Source organism: Anser anser, assembly GCF_964211835.1.
Source record: "Anser anser genome assembly, chromosome: 6".
Classification (NCBI taxonomy): Eukaryota; Metazoa; Chordata; class Aves; order Anseriformes; family Anatidae; genus Anser; species Anser anser.
In genome coordinates, this window is record NC_139726.1 from 21,487,944 (window position 1) to 21,515,899 (window position 27,956).

At 37.0% G+C, this 27,956-nt stretch overlaps 1 protein-coding gene across 4 annotated transcripts; it reads left to right on the forward strand.

Moving 5' to 3' along the window:
- On the forward strand, positions 1-27,956 carry DYNC1I2 (dynein cytoplasmic 1 intermediate chain 2). 4 transcript variants are annotated; one of them, XM_083842465.1, is made up of 17 exons: positions 7-171; positions 1,731-1,848; positions 3,312-3,426; positions 6,783-6,873; positions 11,208-11,267; positions 12,509-12,624; positions 19,618-19,707; positions 19,951-20,113; positions 20,206-20,305; positions 20,842-20,967; positions 21,947-22,093; positions 22,418-22,531; positions 22,865-22,998; positions 24,031-24,175; positions 24,807-24,947; positions 25,956-26,081; positions 27,197-27,956. In XM_083842465.1, the coding sequence occupies exons 2-17, from the start codon at positions 1,741-1,743 to the stop codon at positions 27,308-27,310; spliced, it is 1,890 nt and encodes a 629-aa protein (XP_083698591.1). In that variant the 5' UTR covers positions 7-171; positions 1,731-1,740; the 3' UTR covers positions 27,311-27,956. The 4 variants fall into 4 exon arrangements, with proteins under 4 accessions (XP_083698593.1, XP_083698591.1, XP_083698590.1 ...); XM_083842464.1 differs by having other exon boundaries at positions 162-303; XM_083842467.1 differs by lacking the exon at positions 11,208-11,267 and having other exon boundaries at positions 1-171.

Here is a 27,956-nt window from a genome sequence, read left to right on the forward strand (position 1 = left end):
TGGGCGTCGTTGTTCTCACAGCCGCCTCCCCGGCAGAAGGGGCGCGGTGCTGAGGCCCGCGGAAGTGCCCTCCGCCTCCTCGCGTCGCTTCACGCCTGAGCCGCCCCCCCCCCCCCAGGGCCGCTCCCCGGGCGGCGCCAACGAGCGAGGTGCTGCTGCCGAAGCTCCGCCGTAAGTCTCCGCAACGCCTTCGCGGCTGGTTTGACCCGCCGCGCCCGCCGTAGGCGCCCGCCTGTCAGCTGCCGGCGCCTTTGTGCAGCGGGGCGGAAGCGAGCGGGGTGCGGAGCTGGGCTTCGCCGTCAGGTGCGCGGGGTCCCGCGGTAACGGCACTAACGGCACTAACGGCCGCTGCCCTCACCCGGCCCGGCCCGGCCGGGCGCCGCGGACTGCCAGCGGGGACCCTCCGGCGCGGCGGCGGGGTGGGGCCCTGCCTGGGCCGGCTGCGGGCCGTGGGGCCGGGGCTCGGCCCTGCCGCCCTCGGGCGGGGCTGGCCGGGCGCTGCTGCCGCCGTGGTGCCTGCCCCGGCCTGCAGGGCGCGGGGGGGCGGCTGGGGCGAGGGGCCCTGGTGCGGTGACAGCACGCCTTCCCCGGGCTGCTTTGAAGCCTAAAATGCCTTTTTTTATTATTATTATCATTTGTTGGCACTTAAGTGTTTGCAGGCAATATGGAGGAAGAGCTACCGGTGTGTATAGTGGGGTAAATGTAGTCAGCCTTGCAGCGTTTTACAGCTTTTCTTGCCCTTAGATGGGCTATGCAAACACTTGCACATATTTTTAATTTTAAATACGTAAATAGCCGTATCACTAATGTGTAATCTGATGTTAGTATTATCAAGTTTGGTGCAAAAGCCCTTATAGATCCCTTGGCTGTGGTAGAACCACTTCTGCACTTCCTCTACTCGCTTGGATTTGCTTAACACTAAAATTAAGAGTTTGTTCGCCCAGCCTGTTCACACAGGTTTTCCTGTCCATGTCCCAAATCTTTAAGTTCTGAAGTGCTTTTTTCTGCTTTTGTTTATTGTTGGATTTCCTGTCTGTTTTTAATTGGGTTAGTTATGTAACAAAGCTTTTGTAGAATTGTTGTCTTTAAAAGATCCAACAATTTCTTAGCAGCGTGCAAGATGTCTATGGATAAAACATAAAAAGATTGGTATTGTATGTTTGACAGGTTTTTTTTGGCTGTCATGATGATACCTACTTTGCCTTGCAGTTTATGGTGGTCTTACTAAATCTTTTGTTAAATCTGTGTTTTAAATTCTGCAACTGGATGTAGCAGGATATATCACTTCCATACTGCTAAGTTGTCATATGTCAATAGTTAGGGGATGAAATAGAAAGTAAAAATATTCCAGGGGCACTGTCCATGCTGTTTTCTATGTGTATGTGCCGTAGCTGGCTCTGTAGCTGTGCAGAATCATATGGCAAGATCAGATAACCCTGTCTTCAGTGCCTAACGTATGATTCAAAGCAGCTCCTCCAAACAGCTTCAGTACTACCTTAGCAGTGGGTGCTGTCACCGTATCATCGTCCTGTTTTAAATCAATTTTAGTAGTGAGAACGTAAAGAGTGAAGGAAACATGGAAATAGGAATGTGGCTTTTTTTAAATTAGGATTGTAAGACTTTTCACTGTTCTATCTTTAGTATAGTTACTTTAATGATAACAGTTTTCCTATAAATAAGCAATCTCAAGCAAACAAAAAAACCTGTGGTATGATTTCTGTGTTGATCAGTGTTTCAGCCATGTCTGACAAAAGTGAGCTGAAGGCGGAGTTGGAGCGCAAGAAGCAACGATTAGCTCAGATCAGAGAGGAAAAGAAAAGAAAGGAGGAAGAAAGAAAGAAGAAAGAAGTAAGAAATAACATTCCCTTTGAACCTTGCCTGTTTGCCTATGTAACTTGCCCCAAATATATGTAGCCTGCCCAAAAGGATGGCATGTATCGCTCCACGTTATTTAAGGAACATCTGTTTAATGGTCCATGCAAATGTAATGCTTTCATTTTGTGAGGGCAAACACCTACTTTTTCTTCTATTTTAGAACTATCCATGTGGTAAGGTAAATTAAAAAAAAAAATCCCACATGTAGTTTTAGAAATACAAACTGTATGCTTGTGTGCGTCGTGAATAATGAATTATGCAATTACTGTGAGAATTAACTGAAGTATTGCACAAAAGCTCTACTTAATGATTTGTGATGATATAACTTAAAGAATTCCTCTCTGAAATGCAGTTTCAAGGATGTCTGTATGAGTTGTCTGACTGTCAGTATTGTTATTGAACAGTGTGCTCTATTCTGCTCTGATTCATCTTTAACCTGAGTTTTAAAGTCAGAGCAACACTCAGGACGTGCATGCTACTTGTGTGTTAGACTTGATTTGTTAACAGTCTCCTGGATTTATCTCTGCTAATGTAAGTGACAATCAGTGGTGTAATGCTACGTTTCTCCTGAAAGCAGATCATAAACAAAACTTTTGTTGGAATGCTTTGGTGTGTTGTGGCCCTTTTCATGACATCCTGTCTTTTGGTTATGATCTTATACAAGTTCTAAATTAGCTTATGGCTGAAGTCTGGGCAGCTGCCAGCAAAATGATTCAGACAAAAGGGAGAGGGAAATATCTCATTATGTTCTGGTGATGTTGCAATTACATATTGCCTGTACTTGAGATTCCACATATGATTCCCAGCTTATCAGTTGGGATCTTCCTCTAAAGTTTGGAAATAGCTTTTTTAAAAGATGTCCGGTAGATCAGAAGTATGATGTGTAGTCACATGAGAAGTAGTTAGTCTTTAATCATGGTGTAGGGTTAGTGTAACTTGGTCTGGATTTTGCTGCATCTGTTAAAGGCTGGTATTTGTATAATTAATTTATATTTACAGAAATACTCACTTGACAGTGACTGAGTTTTGAACACCTTAAACTATGATTTAAAGTTCTGTAATCAAGTAAGCAGTTAAATGAAATGTGGAAAAACATGGAGTGTTCAGAATCTTTCACAGTAAAGCTTCCAGTATGTCTAAATTATATAAGGATAAGGGTGTGATATTAATACTTTCTTGTGTGTGAAATCTAGCAGATAACAAAACAACTTTTAAAGAAAACTACTTAAAGATAGTACTAAAGCTGCAAAACTTGTGATTCCCTTTGTTTTTACTTTAGTAATTCCGAAGATCCTTTCTGTAGATAGAGTCAAGTAACTAACCCATGGGATGATAGGTTTCGGTAGCACAGAAAGTGCAGCGAGATCTCAGAAATGAAATGAAACCGTTCCTAATACCTATTAAATGCCAGAATTTAGATATTGAATTATTTTTAGACTGATCAGAAGAAAGATGTTCTTCCTGTACAAGAAGAATCTGATCTTGAAAAGAAGAGAAGAGAAGCTGAAGCATTACTTCAGAGCATGGGGCTGACACCTGAATCTCCTGTTGGTAGGAATATTAATATTAGTTTATAAGTGTTTTGTTGTTGTTAGTATTGTGGTATTTATGTAACTAGCATGAAATTTCCGTGGCCACTATTTTTGGGGTATGCATATCTTGTTTCTGGTACTACTTTGTTATAAATGTCAGTGATGTGCTTATGTGCTTCAGTACACATTGCTAGTAATATTTGTAAAATATATGCTTTCTACTTAGATTATTTGGAGGTTTTTAGTTATATAAATATCACAAATTTGTTGTTTTCTCTTTCAGTTCTCCCTGCACATTATTTTTGTGTTTTTTTCCATTTTTCATGATGCTAAATCTTAATCCTAATATTTTCATGTGGGGTTGGCTTGTTTTCTTTCTGTGCCTTTTACTTCCTCATTTTCCTTATCTCAAATACCTGACTGACTTTGATGGAGTAATAGCAAGGCAAAGTATAAAATTTAACTGTCAAGGATGATGATTCGTATTTGTGCTGCTCTTCAGTGAATTAGTATATTGATTGTTGCTTTTTGCCTTTACTTAGCCACTTCTCTCTGGTAAATGAAAGTGGAGAGGGTGGTACTTCAACTCCAATTTTCAACTCTCTCTCTGAAATCAAAGAGGGGTTAAAACTTAATTTTCAATTTGGCTCAGTGATGATGAGGGTCTATTTCAACTGAGTTTGCAAATAAAAAGTAATAATAATTGGGTATAGTCTGTGTGTGATTACAACTTCATAATTGCTTTTGGACTGTCCTCAAACATTTGAAAATGAATGTGAAATAAACAACATTAACATGGCTCCAATTCCAACAGCCACAGCAGTAATTTTAATAGCTTGAGCTGTTCTGATGGTTCATTTGTAGGTAGACTGCATTTGGGCTGTGCTAGCACTAGCATATAAGTAATCAATTCTTAGCTACTAGGGATTTTCTTCAGCAGGCAAATATTTGAATACCTTCTTGCACGTGGCTTTGCTAAGGCAGCTAACATGAGACTCTTAAAGAAATACATATTTTTGGTTTGTGTTTTTTTTTAATCTGTAAGAAAGAATCTAAAAACCACGGGATGGCCAGTCCTTGAAAAGTTTCTTGAGGTGCTGGCATCTGAGCCCAGGGTACAACCCTGCATGTGTTGTATTTAATCCTGTTGTCCCCCTATTTAATCACAGCCTTCTAAGTACACAGCTACTCAGATAATTCATTTTGTTCACTTTCAAGATAGGCAGTTCTAATATGAGTGCTAGGTCAAGCTAAAATGTTCTACTTGCTGCCTCACAGCAGCGTGCCTGAGGCACAAGCTGTCTGCTGACTGGGTACTGGGAAAGCATGACAGTACAGTGCTGATGCACCTGAACTGAAGCTAACAGAGCTGACCAGCACGGTGTGCAGATAGCTTCAGCTCATGCTGTCAGTGTGGGTGGATCACTTGAGATTAGATTCCTTCCTAGGAAGTTGTATTAAAAATTTGTAAGGCAATTATTGTCCTGGTAACTGCCAAGGACAGGTGGCTTCCTTACAGGAGAAGGGACCTTAGTGTAAGTATGCTTTTGATATCTGTCATACTCTTTAGATATATATATATATGTATGTATAATATATACATATACATACATACATATATATATGTATAAGTGAATGAAAATAACTTTCTAGAAGGCATCCTTTGTTGGGGTAGGTGGACTTTTACTTGGCCTTTTCTTAACACTTACTCATTGAGAGATACTACTTTACCAGTGGGAAGACTTTCCCAAAAAACTGCTTGCTCCACAAGAGGGCACTGTAGCATCAAACTAAGGTACTGAATTTTTTGGCCATACAGCTAGAGCAGTATATGTAGTTTTTGTTTTTTTTTAAATGGTGACAAGATAAGTTTGTCATTTCACTTGTTTGTTTACGAATGGGTGACATTAAAATGCTGTCATTTTCAGTAATGCACAGATATATAACAATATGAAGGCCTATAGATGTTTCTTTTAGTGTAAACTATTCAGTAGATGGTGATACTAGGTTGGAGAACATTTCAAAACTTGTCTGTGTGCATACATACCCATACATGTGTATAAAATATAGGTGTGTGTATGTATTTGTAAAGTATAACTATATGATTTTAAACCTATATGAAAGTCTCTCTTGTAGAGAGACTCAATTTATTGAATTGAGTCAATTTATTAAAAACGGTCAGAATATTGACTGTTTTTTTTGCATGTTCAGGATAGAATTTTTGTCAACCAGAACGATGTCTCTGTTTTGGGATAAGATGGAAACATTCTTCAGAATTTGCAGTATACTTGTGATTTCAGGAAATTCTACTGAAATGTTGCAGATATAAATTCTGAATTCTCCCTTGGCTGACCTCTGGCAGGATATATGCCAACTTGTATAACTAATTGGTTTTCAGTTGGTTAAAATTTCTTCTTTGGTGTTGCAGAGGAGTGAATCCATGCTATGAATGCTTTACATGTTACTGAAAAGTGAAGCATAAAAGAACCTTCAACGCCCATCCTGATTCTTAAGCATAAATTTAAGATTTGTTAAATAATGAGTTTCACTATTTCTAAAACAAACAAAAAGTTAACTATTTCTAGAAAGAAAAGTTAAAAGAAGTTTTGAAATAGCTTTGTGTTCTTTAGATTGCATATCATTCGTTGTTATGTATCAGTTCCAAAAAAACATTGTGATTTTAATTGCAATCTTCATCTAAATGCTGGAAATGAACTGACTTTAAGAAAAAGTTTCAGTGTATCAGTACTAGGCTGCTTGTCAGGTAGAACAAAAAAACAAACAGAAAAACACAAAAATCTCCCAAAATCTAACACTTACAAACTTGAGCGTAATATGCAGAATTTGTGTTGATTTGGTTAGAAGTAAAGCAAAAATACTAGTGTGCTCTATGACAAAGCCACTTTTTTTGTCTGCATTTCTTTGATTATATGCTTTGAAACAAAACTACCAGTTAAATACCTTCAGTGTGTAATTTTTGTGAAAACTTATATCAAAGCTATGTCAATAAGTATCTTCCTTTTATGTTTTATCAACATGATTTAGTGGAAATTGTCCTGCAAAAATAGGTGCTACCATTTTTTTAAAATTCCGTTTTAAAAAAATCTGTTTTCAAGTCATTTTTTCTTAATGTTCTTCCCTCCATGTCGTCTTGTATGCTCCAGATGCATAAATGCCGAACAATTGCATGAAAGACCAGCATGAAATGTTAACATTGTCTTTTCCCCTCTTTTTCTACTGTTCATTTTCATCCACGTATTTTTTGTTTGCCATCACTTTTTTTTAATGATTCATGTTAAATTAATTTTAAAACATCCTAAGCTGTGCAACCTCTGCGAGTAGTAACAGCGGATACCTGTCTGTTTCACTATTTAGTCCCTCCTCCTACCTCTCCGTCTTCCAAATCTGTGAGTACGCCAAGTGAGGCTGGAAGCCAGGACTCTGGTGATGGCGCTGTTGGATCTAGGTATGTCACCTTGTTATATTCCTTTGCATTCTGAATCATGAAACTGTAGAAATCAAAGTTAATTACTTAAATATCAGTTTACACCAATATTGAATCTGTGAACAAGGACTACTTTACAGAAGTGCTTTACTTTAAGATTTGAAATGCAACTGCACTTAACTAATTTTAGATTACCAGCATAAACTTTGAGTTGTTTAAGCTTGCAAGTTTAAAGCTTCATCTTTGAAGAGTCTGAAAGTCTTGTGGTAATGTTCTTGTAAGCACGAATGTCTCTGGACAATAGAACTAGAAAAATCAAACTTCCCAGCTCTTTAAAGGAGAGTGTGTATGGATATTGGCTATTTTCTTTTTCCCTCCATGTTGCTGGATCTAACAGAAGATACTGTCTACAAACCTTGCCTTGTTTTTTTTTTTTTTTTTTACTTAAAACTGTATTCCCAAGTTATTTCACCTTGCAGCCATTCTCAGAACTTAACTGTACGACTCACAAGCTACAAGCATGTTAGAACAGCCACATTTTTTTTTCAGTTTTGCTACTTGCTACATCCCTTTGAGCAATATTTTGTTCATAACAGTTTGGGAAATGCTACTGTAAAGAGAGTCAATTAAATACTTCCGTTAAACTAGGAGCTAAGAATGGAGCTTTATGGGCGATAAGATCAGAAACTACTTCCGAAGGGTATTTCTAATGTTTCCCATGCCCACTCTGTGAGCAAGAGCAGCATTTGCCTATTAACACTGATAACATTTTCCCTCCCCTGCAAAATCACTACTCATGTACTGTAACTTCTGAATATACATTGTGGATGAAGTTTCGTTAAAGCACAGCATCCTCAGTTCCTTTTGTTCATCCTTTATGAACGAATCTTTGTTCTGGAGAAAGACTGAATACTTATACCACTTTGAAACATCTTTTTGGAAGACTGTAGTACACTGTACACTTGTGGGTTATGTGTACACAGTCTTAGCCTGAAAATAGTTGAGTTTTTAATGACCTGAAGAAAGGTGATAAGGTCCTTATTTCAAAGTAGCAACCATTAAGTTGAAACAGGGAATACTAGAGGCAGCAGATATGAATCCATGCTTTTTTTTTTTTAAGCGCTCAGGTGCAGTCTTTTGCATAGCTTATTCACTATGCAGTTCAAGTCCACTTGTCATGTAACTAAAGAACCAATAGCATTGTTCCTTAACTGAATAACAACCAAAATTTAAATTATTTGAAATCTGTGATTACTGGTTATTTAATTGTCATTGTATATTTAAATTTAGTGCATAGAAGGAAAAAAAAAAAACACAACAAGAGTTACTTGATGTGGGGGGGAAAAAAGGCTTTTATTTTCATTCGTATATAATTTAAAGTTAGTATGAAACAGTATTTTCACCACATCTGTTAATTGAACTCCATGTTGTGTGCTGAATTTATTGCTGCCTCGTAGGTGTAATGTGCTCTCTGGTTTTATGTTCCAGTTATATAGTAACATAGCGTTGTTGTATGCATGCATTTTTTTTTATGAAGACTTGAGAAGACGTACATCCTAAGCCTCTATAGCTTCATCCATTTGCAAACTTTAAATTTGGGTCTTCACAAGTTCCGAGACATGGAAGCATAGAAAGGCTGTGGTCTTCAAGGCATGGAGATATGAAATGCATAGCTAAATTTAAGGCTATATATGTCATTGTAAGAGATCTGAGTCTGCTTGCTTAGTCTCTGATCACCAGGTAACATTCTTCCCCTCCTCCAGTAAACAATGTCGATATCCTAGTATATTAGTACAAATTTGTATGGCATTCCTATTGTATGCATGCACTTCCACCTAAAAGTTGGACTGTGTGATGTGCCCTAGCATTATAGCTGGCATTTCGTAGGTGGCTTTCATATCTATATGTGGTATGCTAGCAAGACAAGTTGTTCCACTGTTCTTGATAATCTTAAATCGAGAGTATTGTTTTCAATGTATGTATTTCTGTTCACATCAGTGTGTTATTTTAGTTCTTTTTTGGTATGTGGCCATTCTACAGTTCTCTGTTCATGCCACAACCATACTTTGTGATGATTATCTCTTTTATGAGTTTAGTCACTTATTGTCTCTGATACTGAACGTTGCCAGTAATTTCACTTACTTAGTAATTAGTAAAGCAGTGTTCAGACTGTGTTCCTGCTGTTACTTCCATCTGTCTTTATTTAAGTAAAGACTTTTAGTTCTGCATTTGTTACTGTTTGTTCCTTCTCACCTCAGCGTTTTTTCTCTTTCTAAGTTAAGAGCAAAAATTCAAGATGGGAAATTAGCATAGTTAGTTTACTTTTAAGTTTTGTGGTTTTTTTTATATAGAATTAGTTTGTAAGTGCAGAAAGTACTTAGATGTATGTGTATTAGGAATTTACCTGGATTTAAACAAGTTCAAGCATGTGGCAGAATAGAAGCTTAAGTTCACTGAAGCTTATATATAAATTCATTTAACTTAAGGCATAACAAACTTCTGGAAAACAAAAGGAACAGTATTTTATATGATTGTGATACATATGTTATGGGTGAGTTTTATCTCAGAATGTCACTTTTTTTTTAAAGAATGTCTCTGAGAAGAATTTAACAGTAAGTACTGTAGTGCATGTTGATTTTTTAACTAGTTTAAAAGGCAGAGTATTGCTATTTTAATATTTTAAAAAGAAAAATCAAAAAAAGAACTTTGAAAGCAGGAGGGCAACCTCAGTAAGGACTAGGTCTTAAGTAAGCACAGAAGTTGGAGCCTTTTAAATGTATATTGCCTAAGTTCCTCTTAAGTGGGACAGAAGAAGTTGGCAAAGTGTTTGTGGTGATGGAGCATTTAAATCTATAGATAAGTCCTCCTTTGCTGAAGTAACATGAAGGTTTAGGAGGTGGTGGTTTGGTTTTGCTTTGTTTTCTTTTTCATGTGCATGGCAAGATTGAATTTCTGTATGAACAATATCCAGCCTGAAATCTCAGGCACCAAAATAAACTTCAGGCTTAAATCTACTTAGCCAAGAAAAATAGCAGAGACATAAAGAATAGGCACACTCAAAATAATGAATGGTAAAATAGGGTATTTTTTGATGCACAGAAGATATGTCAAGGTTTTAGAGATTCAGGTATTAAGCTATGGTTATGGATGCATTATCAGCTACGCAGGATGATTTGCTAAATAATAACACTGGGACAGTAGATTTGTAATTTTTAAGTAAAATTCATTATTCTTATAATGTATAGTTTCTATAAGAACAAAGTAATGAATGGCACACTCGTAGCTGTGAGTTTTCATCACATTGCCTGTAAGTTTTGGTGATCATCTTTGTTTTGGAATTCCGTACTTGCTTTATAAGAACATTGCTGTGTTTAGGATGAAAATTGAAAAAATGAAGAATTTATTATTTAAATATGATAAGTCAATAAACTATTTTCCATTTGCTACAAAACATTTTAAAAAATATCTGAAAACTTCAGATGCATGTTCATCTGTTAATCTCTCTTGTATACTTGTTTTAAAAACTTTGCGTAAGCCTGATAGCAGGCGGTAGACTAAATGGAAATCTGTGGAAAAGGTATGAGGGTTTAAGATGATAGGAGAGGGAAGATCTAGTTCCCACTTCATATTTCTTCTGATATGAAAGTGACTTGATCAATTCTGTTCATTATTCCACATGACTTTGAAATGTGTTATTAATATAAAGTCCTCTAGTTCTACGAGATTTAAGTATCTTAAATGGAGTTGGCTCTAAATCAGATGACGCTTAGAAGCCCAAGGCAGTGCTTAACCCGTAATTACTGCAATGTCACATTTTGGAAACTCTAGCAGTTCTCTTTCCCAGTGGAAATGCATTTTTGCCCCTCTACCAAAAGGTTTATGTGTTGACTCATTTCCTTTACCAATATGACAATTTCCTCCACATATTTACTGCTCTGGGCAATATTGCATTACATTAACAAATCTGTCTTCATATGACATGAACAAATCTGAACAGATTTAAAAAGGAAAGTTTTTAGTGGTTCTTGTCACTATTTAAAATATTTTTATTAGCCTCTCATAAAGGCTGCATTTGTTTGCAGGCCTTTAACTTTCAATCTTCAAAAGATTTTAATTCTTTTCTAATAGCTCCGAATTCTGTGTTTGCTTTTTTAACTTTTGTATTTACTGCATATAGTATTGCACTGAATATTTGCTGAATTTCCCTTAACTGATATTATGTTGCCTCATTTCTTGTGAACAATGAAATAACTTTTAAGCTTACTGTAACTCTAGCATTTCATAGTGTGTATTTGCTTCACTAATCTCTGGCCTTTTTTGCTAATGCTGCATGATTGTTCAACCTGTGGTATCAGGACGCTGCATTGGGATACTGATCCATCAGTTCTTCAGCTCCACTCTGATTCCGATCTGGGGTATTGCATAGATTTCTTATATTCCCTCTTTCATATACTTCTGGATAATAAGTATAAGAACTAATTTATTCTTTAAGACATCAAGTTACTGTTAAGAGACTGTTTGGTGAGTTAAAGAAGTTCAGTGTCCCAAGATACAGTGCAGTTGGCTTGTAATGGGAAGTTTTGATCTTATTTAATATAAATAATGTGCTTATCTCTAATAAGAGCTTACTTTATTAATGTTTTTCTTTGAGTCTTTCTTTGGCAAGACAAACTTTAAAGTAATTTCTTTAAAATAAAAAGCTTAGAGACAGACATTTTAAAAACAGACAGAATGAGTCCCATCTTTTCTCATAATATACATGAATGACAAATGTTTATATTGAGCTGTAGCTCATTATAATCACTTAATAAAACCCATATCGTTCTATATGAGTTATGATTCTGTCCACCGAAAACTTCGAAAGGAGATTGCTTTTTTTTCTTTCATCTTAGGAGAGGGGTCATTAATAAGAAATTACACTTCGTATAACTAAATTGTTGTTGGATCTTCACATAATTACTACAGTACATATGATGATCGATTAGCTTTTGCAGGATGTTACAGAGACTGAATTAATATTGTGTGGTTTTTGGAAATATATTTTTGCATTATAATTTGATACTGGCTGTATCTGTGTTTATAGCATCTTTCATAAGCTCAAGTCAGAAAGCTCAGAGGTTTCCAGTATTATATACTGGAGTAATGTAGTATGGATAAATCACTTGTCAATGTGTGAGTTTCAGACCAGACTTGCAGTTCTGAGTTCTAAATAGCATCCTAGAGGTAGATAAAAAAGAGCTGCACGGTTAAGTGGACTAGGAAATGCTTTTACATTCAGGGTAACTAAGCTGTTTAAGTTTTGAAGTCCTAAAACAAATACAAATAGTCACATGAGCAGATCAGTTCAATGAAAATATGGGTATTTCATATATGTAGCAGTACCCTAGGCAACTGCAAAAACAAAGCTTTAAAATGACATCATATAATTAGATATCTGTATATATTTGCATGTCTTTATTTTTGTCTTACATGTAGAAATAGCTATTGATTTTAAATAATAATAATCATAATTTTGTGACTTCTTCAGGATTAAATTTCCATCTGGCTTAAGTTTGACAAAGCTGTGACATGATGTCATGAGTATTATTCTAGTCAAAATATGAAGTAATTTATAAAGCTAACTATTTTTTCTAATGTTTCTATTCATTTCATATAGACGTGGACCTGTTAAACTTGGAATGGCCAAAATTACACAAGTTGACTTTCCTCCTCGAGAAATTGTTACATATACAAAGGAGACGCAAACACCGGTTATGACTCAGCCAAAGGAAGGTGAATGGTTAACTTATTACAACCTAAGTTATTTTTCTTTTATTGCAGTAATGATGACTGACTGTATTAGAGCTAACACTTGTGATCTTGAAACTTAATGTGGTAGAATGAAGGTTGATTTGTGAGATAATTGATACAAGTTCTATCAAACACATACATGTCTTGCTTAGAGTCATTGCTTGTTGTCATTCTGCATCTTGTTTAACAGTAACATTGCTCTGTTAATAATACATGGCAGTTTCGTACTCCGACACTTAGACACCAAGTTGCTTAAGTAGCTGACAACTGGGAAATGAAAGTGGGATATATTTTGCATTTATGACACTTAAGAACCCACACACAACTTACTCGAAGGCTTTGTATGCTTACCTTTTTTTTCTCCCCTATTCTCAGCTTTTCCATTCTCTAATCCCTCAGGTTTTTTTCCTTCCCTCTGTCAGGTTCACTGTGGTATCTGAAGACTTAATTCATAGTTTGTGTGCTCAAAGAGTTTTACTTGTGCTCCTCACTGTCAGCAGAAATTGCCTGGCATTGTATGATCTTAGTTTCACCCTAAGTGGATAGGCTGTAGTTGACGTTTACTGTGGGGGAGTTGGAAAGATGGCTCACCTGTACTTCTGTGTTTATCTGATAGTAGAGATACTGTCTCATGATCCATTCCACCTTAAAAACAATACTGTTTTCTGTACACTCTTTAGTATTATATATATGTGCTTCACAGAAGTCACTTGAAGATGCTTGCTCATCATTTCATTGTAAAGGATCTTTTTAAGGTCTGTCTTAAGACTGTCTATATACATTGATAATTAAGCCCTATGTTCACAATTTAAGTTGACATCTCAGCTAGGTTAGATCCACTGTCCACACCTTTTTATAAAATGAACTGGAGAGAACCTATGTTAATGATTGTATCTTGGTTTTGTGTTATATTTTGACCTGAACCGAGAAATGTTCAAGCTAAAACTAATTGTCTGTTGAGACAGATAGGAAGTTGGGGAAAACTAGCTTTAAACTGAAAGAGTTGCTAATTGCCATGGAAATATTTGTGGCAACACAAGTAAAGTGACTGTTACACAGGGGGGACTTCATGCCTTCAACTTAAAGTTGGCCTTTGAAGATGTCCATTTTGGGTTCAGTGTAGCAAAGTTAAATTCAAGTTATGAATACCTTTCACCCCAATGGTTCTGGTTTAAAAAGGTGGAGGTCAGACCTCTCAGAAGTTGACAGAAAGGACAGCATTCAGTTGTTCAAAAATCTAAAACAGGAAAATGCTTCTTCTAGTTTGAGAAGGGAGGTAGACTAAGTTTACATGATCATGCTTCCGTGTAGTGCAGACATACTGCACTGTCCCAGGCAATATTAAATATGAAGTAGCTCTCCCCTCTATCTTCTCAATAGGCTTCTCAGCTGCAGCTGGTTTGAGCCAGTGATCGTTCCTCTCCACCTGGCATGAACGCATGACCAGTGTGCATATGGCCCTTGATGCTGGAGCTAGAATGTTACCTCAGTGCTAGTGGCAACGTTGCCTCTCTATGCAAAGAATTGAAGTACTAACAGGCTGACTTATTGTGACCTCAGTGTTTGTCTTGGGAAAATTGATTCTTTTTATAGCATTGTAAGAGAATAAAATCAGTATACCTCCTAAAAATCAGTTTCCATCTGTGATTAGAGATTTAGTTGCCTTTAGAGTAGGAAGTATTGTGTCACAGGAAGTCATTCACTGTATTCTGTACAGTACAGAATAATAAATTTCCCCAAATTGAAGTTGTTAAACATGTTTCATAGTTCTTATAGGAAGATATCCAAAGTAGACTTAGATGGTAAATCTGCAGTATTTGTTTTATGGTTTCCTCATACAATGGCTGCAACCCGTAGCTGCTTTTTCATCTGGGTTCAGTGTATACAAGTAAGTCACTAAGGACGTAGAGGAGAAATACAGTAAGAAATGGTGTCAGGGTGGAGACCTTAGTGCTCTTGAGCTTCTTGCTTTGATGAACACCTAAATGTCTCATTTCAGTCTTTCATTTTTTTTCACATTTTGGACTTCTTTCTCCAGATTTTTCAATATTCTTAATCTTCTCATCCTACTGTTTCTGTAGCAGCTGTATTTGTTTTGTAAAGGAACTGAAATGTAATCATGGAATGGTTCATTGTTCCTAGGAAAATAGCAGAGATGCTCATTTTTTCTCATCTTCCTGGCACATTTCTGTTTTTGCCATTCTGTGACACAGTACCAATGACCTTTTTTTTTTTTTTTGGTTTAGGGACCAAGGAGATTAATTTTGTTAAGTGTTGTGCCATACTTAGTGCTATCCTCCCGTATTTTGTAACTAATAAGCTTAAACATCTATGTCTCTGTGCCATTACTACCACTTCAATAATCTTTGTCACCATCATAACATGAACATCCTGGTTTTAGGCAGCTCCATTCCCCAGCATCTTCATTCTGTCATCCCCATTTCTGCTATCTAAATCAATTTCCCACTTCTCATGGTGCTGTGTACAGCGCTGCTGCCCACTTTCCTCATTGTTCAATTTTGGTGGACGTTGTTTTTAGTTAGTGTGGTCAACTGGTTATTAGGATTATCGTTTGGCCTCTATTTGGCATGCTGTATCAGGCAGCAGACTTCTAGATCTACTCTTAGAAAATATACTGGAAATTGTGTTCCCTTCATACCCTCATTTCTTTCTAGCAGGCAGTGGTAGAAGCAGTTTCAGCAGCAGAGATGCAATTCATGTGTGAACTCTGGATTACTTCTTCATATTCTGCAGGCTCTGTGTTGGCCCCCATGTACAGTACTGTAATCATCAGTGCTACATTTTGTCTTATCTATAGTTCGAGCTACGCTGCTCTCTACTGTACTGTTTGGTATCTTCCTTTGTGATTCGCTGACATAATGTTGAAATTTGCATAGAAAGAATATAGTCATCAGTACAGCCAATAACAGCCAGATGTAATATTACAGGTCCTGAAAGTGATTAATCCAAAGACAGATAGGCATATAGGTGAATACAGCTCTGTCCAACTGTCGCAGTTAAGGCTTTTCCTGGGCTAACAGGCTATTTGTTATTTAGTGCATCTGTAGAATACTGCACATATGCAATCACAACTAACTGCAGGCAGTATTGCTGCATTAGCTCCCCTCTTTGAGGAGTTATTGTCTGGTAAAGTCTCCAAGACATAGAATGAGAATATTAAGCACTTTGTCCTTTTAATTTTGTCCTTTTGTCCTGACTTAAGCAGACTAATAGCATTTTAGGGTATAAAATTGGCCTCTTGGATGCTTGTTAATGGTGAATGTAGCACTTTTACATTTTAATATTGTGACAAGAAATAATGGAGCCTTATATATTCATGTTTTACCCTGTACATGCCTTAAATGTACAGCGAAATATAGATGGGGAAAACTTGATACGAAGACACATTCTGCTTAACAAAAGCCACCCATTTCACAGATGATTTAACTTTGATTAACCTACTCTGCAGCAACAGATTACTCAGACAACTGGAACTTTCACTCTGTAGTGTTATTGCTGGGTGCAGCCTAGTATATAGTACTGCTTTTCTTTCCATCTTGCCAGAATACATCACATGTTAACATAACATCTGATGTTAATTCAAAGTCAAAATTCTGTGGTTCATTAAACCTGTTTTTAACATTCATTGACAAGAAATTTGTCATTGTGAAAATGGCTGTTTATAAACGAAGATCCCCTGCTCCCCTGTCAGAAGAAAACATGGAGTTAATTGTTTAGCATCTTATGATGAATATTCATCAATATGTTGATGTGACAGAGTCCCATTTCTGGTCTTTAGAGCCCTATGACTTTTCTAGGTCTCAGCAACCGTGTTTTTTTTTTTAATTGAGGAGTTGTATGTGGTATACTGACAATTGAAGTAGCATAAAGCATCAGTAGGTAGTTATTAATGAATAACAAGGATGAAGTTAGCCAGTGCCTTTAAAATTTCCACACTTACATAGCTGACATTAAATACAGTACACCAATGAAACAAGTGCATCTTTGACATACAGTTGTGCAGCTTTTTCAGGAATTCTGTACAGTCTTCCAGTGTTTGCTGGGTAATAATTACTGTTTTTACCAATTCTCTGCAAATACCTGTACCTGAACTATAATTTTATAAATTCAAGATATGTGAGAAGAAGTAATTAAAACAAAAACTTCTCATATATTGTCCAACAGCTTCATGCTGCCTTTTGTAAATGTCTGTGAGAAAACATCCTGGTATTGGATAATGAGATCAAGAACTTGCTGCTGCTGCCGCCCCCTGTCGTGTCCCCCCCCCCCATCCCTTAATAGGAAAGTTTGCATGTGACTTCTTTCTTTAAAGAGAAGGTTTTAGATTTATGTAGTTACAGATAAATCACAGTGAGATGACATGTTCAATTTCAAGTCTGATACTTTGAGAATATTAAAATAAGTGCTGTATCCTGCATTTAAATGCAGTAATATCAGCTGGCTGTATGCAGTGAAAGTACTATGAAGGAATTTAGATCTCTGTATAATATATGCCATTTATGTTTCAAACATTAAAAGGCATGAGCAATCAACTATATGATCTTTTGAATAAAATATGTAGATTAGAAGGTCACTTAGCACTAAGGGGTTGACCATCTGCATTTGACAAGAATTTGACTCCTGTCACTGAAAATGGTACTTAGAATCAGTGTAGTGTGGCTAGCAGGGGGGTTGGGTTGAAATTTCTAATTTGGGACTTTCAAAGCTAGAATAATGTATCCCGGGTGACCCCAAACCAAATATCTGAATTTAAGGTGTCATTTAAATCTGCATTATTGATTGGCAGGGAGAGTGAGAGGGGGATTTTTGTCCAAGTGACTATATTGTGAACATGTGGTCCTGTATTTGTTGTTCTCAAAATCATGTCTGTTAACTCATATTACATTTTTTTAATTAATTAGCGTTCACACCTATAGTGATTTGACATTAAGAATTCCGTGCTTTAGAATTGCTAGAAGTTATACGGTTTTCAGATTACTAGTCCACTGTACATGTGAATCCATCTAAAAAGGAGCAGTGTCTTTCTGTTTCTCTGCGTGATTATTTTGCCCAAAAAAGCTTTCATTTTTTTTAAGTAGCACAAAAGCTGTAATTGGCATGCTTTGTAAGGAAGTGTCAATGTGCAAGAGAGTGGAGATCACTAAGAATTCTTTTACGCGTTCTTTCCCCTTTGCACCACCGCCTCCTCAGCAGGGTCACTGAGATCACTAGCTTTTCTTGAAATGGCCATTTTCACTGGCAGGTGCATTATACCCTGTATTTTCAGATTGTTTTTCCATTCTGAATGTTTGGCAGGTTGATTGCTCTGGCTGCATTGACGGAGAAAGGGCTGACAAATGCGGTTGGGCTGGCTGAAAAGACAGTGATTACTGTTTTCCTTTGTGGCTGATTGAGGCCCTTGAAAGGAAAGATTTTAACCTTCACCATTTGGTTCAAAAGTATGAGCATATATTGAAATCATTCATGCCATTTATCCTAGTTCTGTAAACTTGTCAGAACGTAAAAATCGCTCAATTTCAAGTAATGTAGGATTGGCATACGTCATTATCATTTTGATTAAGTTGGAGTTTGTATTATTGTGTGCATTATACAGTGTCATTTAAAGCTTTCTTTCCTGCAGGTACAGTTATATTTTTATTGCCTATACTATGGAGTTAGAAAGATTTTCAGACCTCTTTAAACCTATCACTATGTGTGTGGTTTGGCAGCTGGTATGGCCTACAAGCTGTATTTTGTTTGCAGGGTAAAGGCTTGTCTGTAGACCTCCTGGAGTGCTGGTAATTGCACAGGCTTGCCATTGGGGAAAGACATGATTGGAGGCAGTCAGGCAGAAAAATGTTGTGCCATCCCATTGCCACCTCATAGCTGAGAGACAATCCTAGCAGTACCATCTGGTTGTTGCTATCTAGTCAGCTGGCCTGGCTGCTGGGACCATGGCTTGGCAGCTGGTTCCCATCCCTTGACCACGCTTTTTTTTCCCCTCTTTTTGTGTGTGTGTGCATGTGGACTTTTTTTGTCGTTAGGTAGCTGAACACGGGTCAGAGAGATGGCTGCAACAAACAAGCCTAGCCCCTGCTGAAAACTGTCTCGTCACTTGTGATGAGGTGTGTAGTAGACTCCTGCTGCCATTCCCTTATTGACAGATGACATAGCTGTTTAACCAATAAAAATAGCTTTTCAGAAGCTTGTATGAGCAAGTGGATGAAGAAAAGCCAGGAAATGCTTATTCCACAACACCAAGTAATTTAAAGTTATTTTCTGGTTTACAATATTAAAAGAATAAAGTGTACAAATGCAGAAAGTGCTGTAAACCTTGTCAGTATTTCTGAACATTAACATTTTATGTTACTCATTGCAGTTAGGGAAAACACATTTTGCTGTAAAGTTCTCATTGCCAAACATGATGCAGATAATGAGACTTGCATTTAGAATGACAGAAAAAATGTAATCTCCCTGCTATTATCTTTAGCAAAATTTGCGTCTCAGAATAGCAACCTGAAAGCTAATGTAAGCCATCTTCATGCCACGTGAAGACCCATTAGACTCTGATGGTTTCAGATCACAAGTAAGCAGCTGCTCTGTAGACTATTTCAGACGTGATTTTTCTTTATTCTGCAGCATTAATGTGTCAGTATGTTACACAGAACATACATCTACCACGTGGTTTTGTGTGGAATCATAAATGCTTATTAGAGAGTTTTCCACTTTGCGTAAGAAATTGTAAAGAATCCCTCTTTTTCAGTTTATACAGATACATAATTTACTGCAACTAAAATCCAGGTGTAGACAGCGTTGCAATGATCTTTGGTTTAAGATAACATTATTCTGGGAACTACACTATAAATACAACCATTTTAAGCTAAATTATACCATTTTATATCTTTGAGATTCCTACAGAATGTTACTGTACCTCTTTAAAACCAGTGACAGTCTCACTGTACTTTTTCTTCTTAGATGAGGAAGATGAAGATGATGTGGTTGCACCAAAGCCATTAGTTGAACCTGAGGAAGAAAAAACATTAAAAAAGGAGGAGGAGGAGGAAGGTACAGTTTACCTCATAGTTCTTTGTGCTACAAAGAAAAACGTTAATACATTTTAACTTTTCTTTCCATTAAGTTGAAAATAATTTTAGTTACATTTTAACACTTAGTTATTGTATGGATGTTAGGAAACAATTGTTCCAGAATCATGATGAATACTGCCGCTCCCGCCCCACCCCCCACCCCCCGAAAAAAGAATTTGTGGAAGTATGCATTACAGAAACTTTGTGTGTAATCCTTTTCCAGCTGCCCCTCATGAGCTTACGGAGGAAGAAAAACAACAAATTTTGCATTCTGAAGAATTTTTAAGTTTCTTTGACCACTCTACAAGGATTGTTGAAAGAGCCCTTTCTGAGCAAATCAATATTTTCTTTGACTACAGTGGAAGAGACTTAGAAGACAAAGAAGGGTAACATGAACATTGAATGCTTTAGTGTGAATGTACAATATTTGTAACTCTAAAAATGGTCAGAGATTAACTCCTCCTAATTGCCTTTACAGAGAGATTCAAGCAGGAGCAAAGCTATCCTTAAACAGGCAGTTTTTTGATGAACGTTGGTCAAAGCATCGTGTTGTCAGTTGTTTGGACTGGTCGTCTCAGGTAAAAAGTGCTTATAATAAGCAGTCATCTTTGTAAGTTCTTCTAGCTCTGTCCACTTGACCCTTCTTTAAGTGTAAGTATAATTAATATAGGCTGTATTTCTAAGTGTGTTCCTTAGAACAGTTCTTACATCCTCCGTAGTTTGCAAACGTCAATGTTTTGTAAAAAGTAGCAACATCTTTGTATTATAAAGAAAAAATCTTCAGCATAATTGTTTCTGTTTTATGAGCTATGTAGAGGTGTTAGCTTCAGAAGACAAAGCTCACTTAAAAGTATTGGGTTTCACATTTAAAAGCAAGATACGATTTTAAAAAAACAAGAACTTAATTAGTATGTTAATACTGTTTTATAAGCTAAATCTGTAATAAATGCTGTTTTAACTGACACTGTTTCTCACAGGGATGATGTAAATGATTTTCAGTCTTGTTGTTTTTCTTTTAACCATGTTTTGGCATCACAAAACAAAGATTCTAGGATTGTCTGGACCATTAGTTAATCATCTTGCTTATTTTGAATCTTTCTCACGTATTTTTCAGTACCCAGAATTACTTGTAGCCTCTTACAACAACAATGAGGATGCACCTCATGAGCCTGATGGAGTGGCGCTTGTGTGGAATATGAAGTACAAGAAAACTACCCCAGAGTATGTCTTTCACTGCCAGGTATGATTCTGTCTCAGGAGGCTAAAGATTTTATGTTGATGAGCCTGGACAAGTACCTTCCTTGTGCTTGTCAATGTAATGATTTCATTGGGCTGGCATTCACTTTAACCACATGTATTTGCAAACAGATGTTGATAGCTAGAGACCTTAGTTTAGAAACATTCTTCTGTTCCAGAATTTCTGACATCGTTCAGAGTTCAGTCTTGCTTGAGAGCTCGTTTTCTTATTTTAATTTATTTTAATTTATTTGAAAAACCAAAAAACCTTCTTGTGTAATGGTTGAACCACAAAGAAGGTTTGTATGTAAGGAGACTGAGCAGAGTTGTGTACTGCTAGAGCGTAGTTTACTGAATAAAATGAAGATGGCCTGAGGAGATGGAGTAAGGATGAAAACGAGAAACATATGCTGCAAGTGAAAAAGGCAGATGGAGGTTTCTCAGTAGTTTTATGAAAGATTTAAAAAAAATAAAAATATGCAAGTCTCTTTCATTGTGCAAAGCCTGGAATAGCCACATAATTTTGAAAATGTCATAATTCTGAAAAATTACATAGTTAAATCAAAATGTAATCCCGTGTTGTCAGATTACTGTCAAAGCCCAGATTGCAAAAGTAGCTGTATTGTGTTGAGACAGATTTGTACGTTCTCAAAGAAAATGACCACAGAATGTGGTAAATATTATTAAAGTCTTTTGCATTACTGGACCTTCCCTTTCTAACAAACCATGCTAGGAGGAAATACAAATGCATACATTTGGGAAAAACAGAGGAGGAAAACTTCATTTTCAGAATGCAAATTAAAACTAAAAGCTTATTGGCGTTCACAAAGGGTTTTGAATCCCGATGCGATGGAACACTGAAACAGTGTATCAGATCTAGGCATAGAACTTATTCTGATATTTGGTCACATTTTCTTTTGGTTTTAGATTTAATGTCAGTGAATGATAGTTATTTGTGTATTTTGGTTGTTTTTTCCTTTCAGTCAGCAGTGATGTCAGCTACATTTGCAAAATTTCATCCCAATTTGGTGGTTGGTGGCACATACTCAGGCCAAATAGTGCTATGGGATAATCGCAGCAATAAGAGAACCCCAGTGCAGAGAACTCCGCTTTCAGCTGCTGCTCACACGGTAGGGGGTGAAATATCTACAAGGACTGTTCCCTGTTGAGATGTATTTAACCTCTAGGAAACTGTCCGGTGCACTTGATTTATAATGCTTAAATGTTTATGTCCATGTTTTTCCAGTGCTATCACTGTAGAACAGGGCTATTCATAAAAATGAAAGTGCCAGAAAAACTGCTATTTGTTTTATAGGGAAGTATTCTCTGTACCATACTGTGATCAACTGTTTCTCTTTCACTAAATGAAACTGTATATTTTACAGTATATTAACTGTAACAGAATTGGTTGAGACTTGGAAATTCCTTTTTCTGATGGTATTTTACATTCTTAGCACCCAGTGTACTGTGTAAATGTTGTTGGGACCCAGAATGCTCATAACCTGATCAGTATCTCAACCGATGGGAAGATATGCTCTTGGAGTTTAGACATGCTTTCCCAGCCACAGGTAAGATAACTTTTGGTATGTATAGTATCTATTCCAGATAGTTATTTTGTAAAAAACATAACGTCTCTAATAAAGTATTAATAAACATTTTCACAATACGTAATTATTCTTAAGGTAGCTTGGTAGGCATTTGATAAAAGACCTCTTCTGCCCCATGCGATGTTGTTAAAATTGTATTTGCCACTAACACAAGAAAAAAATTGCTCATTTCTGCCCAATTCTATATAAGCAAAACACAAAAAATACTTACTATTGAGAAATCTAAATAACCTTGTAAGTGATAATACTCCGTTTCTTATCAGTAAAATACTTTTAAAAATACTTTCACTGCAGGATAGCATGGAGCTGGTTCACAAACAGTCCAAGGCTGTGGCTGTTACTTGCATGTCCTTCCCCATTGGAGATGTCAACAACTTTGTTGTTGGAAGTGAAGAAGGTTCAGTCTACACTGCATGCCGCCATGGCAGGTGAATAAAAGTTTTTAATTATTCAAAGGAATTAAAAACAGTGAAAGGATCAGTCCCTGTATGTTTTACACTGCTAATATATTCATAGTGCATGCTTAGTCGTCAGTCTTGATGGGGTTCAAAGTAGCTGTGTATGAATTCCAGTGCATTCTATTTTCCAAGTAGGAGCTTCATTAAAAACAGAAGGAGTTTGAATATTGAATTGGTACTATGCTCTCTTCATTGGCTATGAGTTGTTTGCAGTGATGGGGGCAGGAAAGGTCACTGAGGTTTTATTCATTTGAATTGTAGCAGAACATTCCAAACTTTATATCGGTTCTGCAGATAATTGTACAGTAACATCACGCACAAATCTTAAATTGGCTAGCTTTTCTCCTGCTGTTCAATCTATTTTGAAATTGTCTGACTGTATCTTATCAATTGCTTTCTTAAATATAATTGAGTGTCCAGGTTTCATCTCAAATACACATCACCCTTGCTGCACAGATTTTTGGTTCCAGAATAACTGAAATTGTATCACTTCTCTGTAACATTCTTCCCATCTCTCCTCCCTCCCTCCTTTTTCATTGCTTCTGATAGGAGACTATTAGGAATATATTGTTACTGTTTTATGTCTGAACCCTAATGTGTGTCCACAAAGTACATGTATCTTCTGTTTTAAGTCAGTGGGAGTTTTCTGCTCCTTCCTGAGGCTTGGATTTTGTTCTTTTGTATGATTCAAAATTTTAGCTATTGCTTGGAGAACGGTGTAGTTAAATGAGTGGATTGGTACCTGCTGAATGAGTCTCTGCTCCCTGTGGTAAATTTTAGCACTTAAGGATAGCAGAAAAGAGATGTTGGAATTAAGGTCCATATTCAAGCCTGGTCTTCTGTGAGCCTGTTGAGATGAAGCCTTTGCAATGGGGTCCATACATCCATACAAAGTGGCAAAATCTTCTTGGTGCTAAATTTAAACTATATTTCAGTGCTATCTCTGTCTGCAGATAGATGGTTTCCAGAGAAATTAACCTTTTTTTATATATTCTAAAACAGCAAAGCTGGAATCAGTGAGATGTTTGAAGGACACCAGGGACCAATCACAGGTATTCATTGCCATGCAGCAGTTGGACCTGTAGACTTCTCGCATCTCTTTGTCACTTCTTCTTTTGACTGGACGGTAAAGCTTTGGACAACTAAGGTAACTGAAATAAATAGTTTGGTGGTTCTCTTCATAATCCTTGACACAAGGTGGTGCTATAATGTAAGCTACTTAAGAAACTTCAGTGAACTGAAGGCAAATTGTGTGAAGCCCTCGAGGTCCATAGCAGCAGTCTAGTTGATTCCTGGTGCTTGTTTTTCAGTTTCCTACAAAGAGAAGACAGCTGATAAACAAAACTAGTTAATGACTTGAAGATGTCATTGCTTTCAGATTATGTATTATTTGTGTACTTTTGATCCATTCTGTTTAACCTTTTGCCCTTTATTATCAATGATTACAATATAATCATGCAAATCATGTAAATTCAGTTTCTTCATATTATGTGTACTGCAAACGTTTTGTTACGATTTTATGGAGGACTAGAGGACAGCACCAAAACTCATGTCAATTAAACTGCATGTAGAGGCTCAGAATTGGCATTCCTATTGCCAGAATTACTTTTTTTGCTGTTACATTGTGGTATTTTTCTTTTTAAAGTAAGTTTAAAATGTGAATCACTTTTTAGTTATTTCTCATAATGTTGTTGAGAAGTTCTGTATTTTGCCTTACTTGTTAGCTTTTGAATTTGAAATGCTGACTTTGGGTATTGCGTTACATCTGCTTTTTTCAGAATAACAAACCTCTCTACTCATTTGAAGACAACTCAGACTATGTTTATGATGTTATGTGGTCTCCAACTCACCCTGCCTTGTTTGCCTGTGTGGATGGGATGGGCAGGCTTGACCTGTGGAATCTCAACAATGACACTGAGGTGAGGGAGAGTGAGGTTAACAGTCAAATATAGCAGGAAGTTGTACGCTTTGGAAAAAAGTGTCCAGAGTTCACCATAGCATTTTTGTTGTTGTTCTTAAATATTCTGTAATTCCAGTAGTTGCTGCTTAATAAATATTATTCTTTGATTACAGGGTAGTAACTTAAATGACTGCTCATAATGAATAGCAACAGTAATTAAATTGTTTTAACAGTAACATGAACATAAAACATCTGTTGGCTTAATACCAATCCATGTTGTGAAAGTGAATTTTTAGACCTCCCTCAATACGGCCTTGGCAGCCTGCAGTTTAACAGTATGAACAAGCCTGCCACCTATACACCACCATTGTTCTTATTGCCATATTGTTATTGCCACAGTAATACTGCAGTGAAATTGCAATTTGTTTCTAAACTTAGAGGACTGAACATTTGGGATTGCTGATGTAAGGTGTATACTTACCTATAGTATAAACCTTTTCTGAGACTTAAACTTGTTGGAGGTAGTTGAGAGGAAAAATCTTACAGATACTCAGCTCTCTGAAATTTTACTGTCTTAAAACTGCACACAGAAGAAAGAATAGTTCTGTAGAAGAAGCAGCACATGCCAGCCTATGTTTTCAAACTAGAGTTGCCCGTTTCTAGCCTCTGGGCTGGATTTGACCTGCCAGCCCTCTATCCGTAAGTCTTTCCTGAGTTCCCAGGGCTCCTCCTTGCTGTCTGATTAATGCATGCCTATCAGAGGGCTAAAAGGCATGTGCCTCCTGTCTCATGGCAGGAGTGCAGATGTGCCTTTTGATCATGCCAAGAGACAGAAGATGTGTTGTTTCGGTCATAACACTAGTGATAGCTTATGGCCGCCGAGAGTAAATTGAGACCTACAAACTCTGCCTAAATTGAAATATCAGGTACTTTGTTTGATAAATCACTGAGGGATAAGGTATGTTCTGTAATGTGTAACTTAAGAAATCCTCGTGCATTTTTAGCAATGTGTTTTAAATGGATACAGGTGCCAACTGCGAGCATTACTGTGGAGGGCAATCCTGCTCTGAACCGTGTGAGATGGACACACTCTGGGAGAGAGATTGCTGTAGGTGATTCAGAGGGACAAATAGTTATATACGATGTGGGAGAGGTATGTATACCATGTATTGTGCAAAGTATGTTACAGAACACTCAAGCTTTTTTGACTTGTATTTTACAACTTCCTTTTAAGTTCCCCCCTCCTCTGGTTTAGAGGAATAAAGCTTAATTTTTATTATTAAATTATTTTTTCCTTTAGATGTCTATTTCAAGTATTCTAGCATGATTTAAAATCACAGAGTCATTCAGGTTGGAAAAGACTTCTAAGATCTGGTTCAACCTTTAACCTAGTACTAACGTCCACCACTAAACCATCCTACCAAGTTCTAAATGTACACATTTCTTGAAGGCCTCCAGGGATGGTGACTCAACTGCTTGCCTGGGCAGCCTATTCCAATGCCACGTAACTCTTTCAGTAAATAAATTTCTCCTAATATCCAACCTAAACCTCCCCGGCGCAACTTGAGGCTATTTCCCCTTATCACTTGGTGCCTGGGAGAAGAGCCTGACCCCCACCTCGCTATAGCCTCCTTAAAGGTAATAGTGCAGTGTGATAAGGTCTCCCCTGAGCTTCCTTTTCAACAATCCCAGTTCCCTCAGCTGCTCCTCATAAGACTGGTTTTCTCAACCCTTCACCAGCTTCGTTGCCTTTCTTAGCATGCCATCTGTCAGCTACACAGTCAAAAAGTAAAAATGTTATTGTAAGGCTGGCAAAATAAGATGAAACCATTAACAGTGTTGTTTGCAGGAATCTTATGTTCTTTCTATCAGTTTTTTGTGAATTCTGACCGTGGCTTGAGAAGTATTGAACAAAAAAAAATGAAATGAAGAAGTCTTGACTTGGTTCTGTAGGGAAGATGTTGCTATTGGAAGTATGTGTATTGCAGTAGTACGTGACTGATTGGATGCAGACATTGCATTACTGTTCCTCTTTGGAGGCAGTCTCTCAGAAGCGTATCGTGCAAGCTTGTAATAGTATCACTGCATAAATACAGGACTTGCAAATTCTGCTTTTATTAGTCAGGGCTTCTGATGTTTAGACTACTTTAAAAGTTATGCTAAATAAAGGTAAGCTGTTCTATCAGAACCTCTTACAAATACTGCTGTTCATAATGAGCTCAGTTTGTATGTACTGGTAGGTTTAAATAATGTTATCTTTGTCAACAGCAAATTGCCGTTCCTCGCAGCGATGAGTGGACTCGATTTGGTCGAACGCTGGCAGAAATAAATGCCAACAGAGCTGATGCGGAAGAGGAAGCTGCAACCCGCATACCAGCATAGACGGTTAAAGATGGGCAGCAGTGGTAGACTTGTGAATGATTTGATGCAAATCTTAAAAGTGTAAGCATGTGTCAGTTCAAGTAATAGTTTAAGGCAGGAATAGGTGGATTCAACTATGGACTTGGAAAATGTGTTAAGATCACTGAAATTCAGATCTTATGTTGTCACTTTTTATATATAAATTACAAGCACATTCTTGAATTTGTGTAACTTTTAATACAGTTAACTTTTGACTTTGCAAGGAACTTCTTTTGCTGAAACACTAACCTGGTGTAAATTTGCTGTTAGGTTAATGAAATTTCCACTTTGTAACGGTATATTTCTGAAAAGTAGAAATTCTGTTTCTAAACTAAACTTTCTATATGACACAGACTAACCTTCATGAGGTATTAAATTTCTGAAGGGTTCTTTAATTCAAACTGCCTATGGATATGCATGCATATATTCCAAGTAAGTTTCATTGCTTATAGATAACCCTCAGACTGTGGTAGCTAGTAATAGAAGTGAATAAAAATTCGTCTGTAGTTACAAATCTATTTGATAATTGGACCTGAATTAATGAAATACATATTTAATACTAAGTTCTTTTGTTCAAACTGGTGCATTAAAGGGTTAGACTGATTAATAAATAAATATTATATGAGCA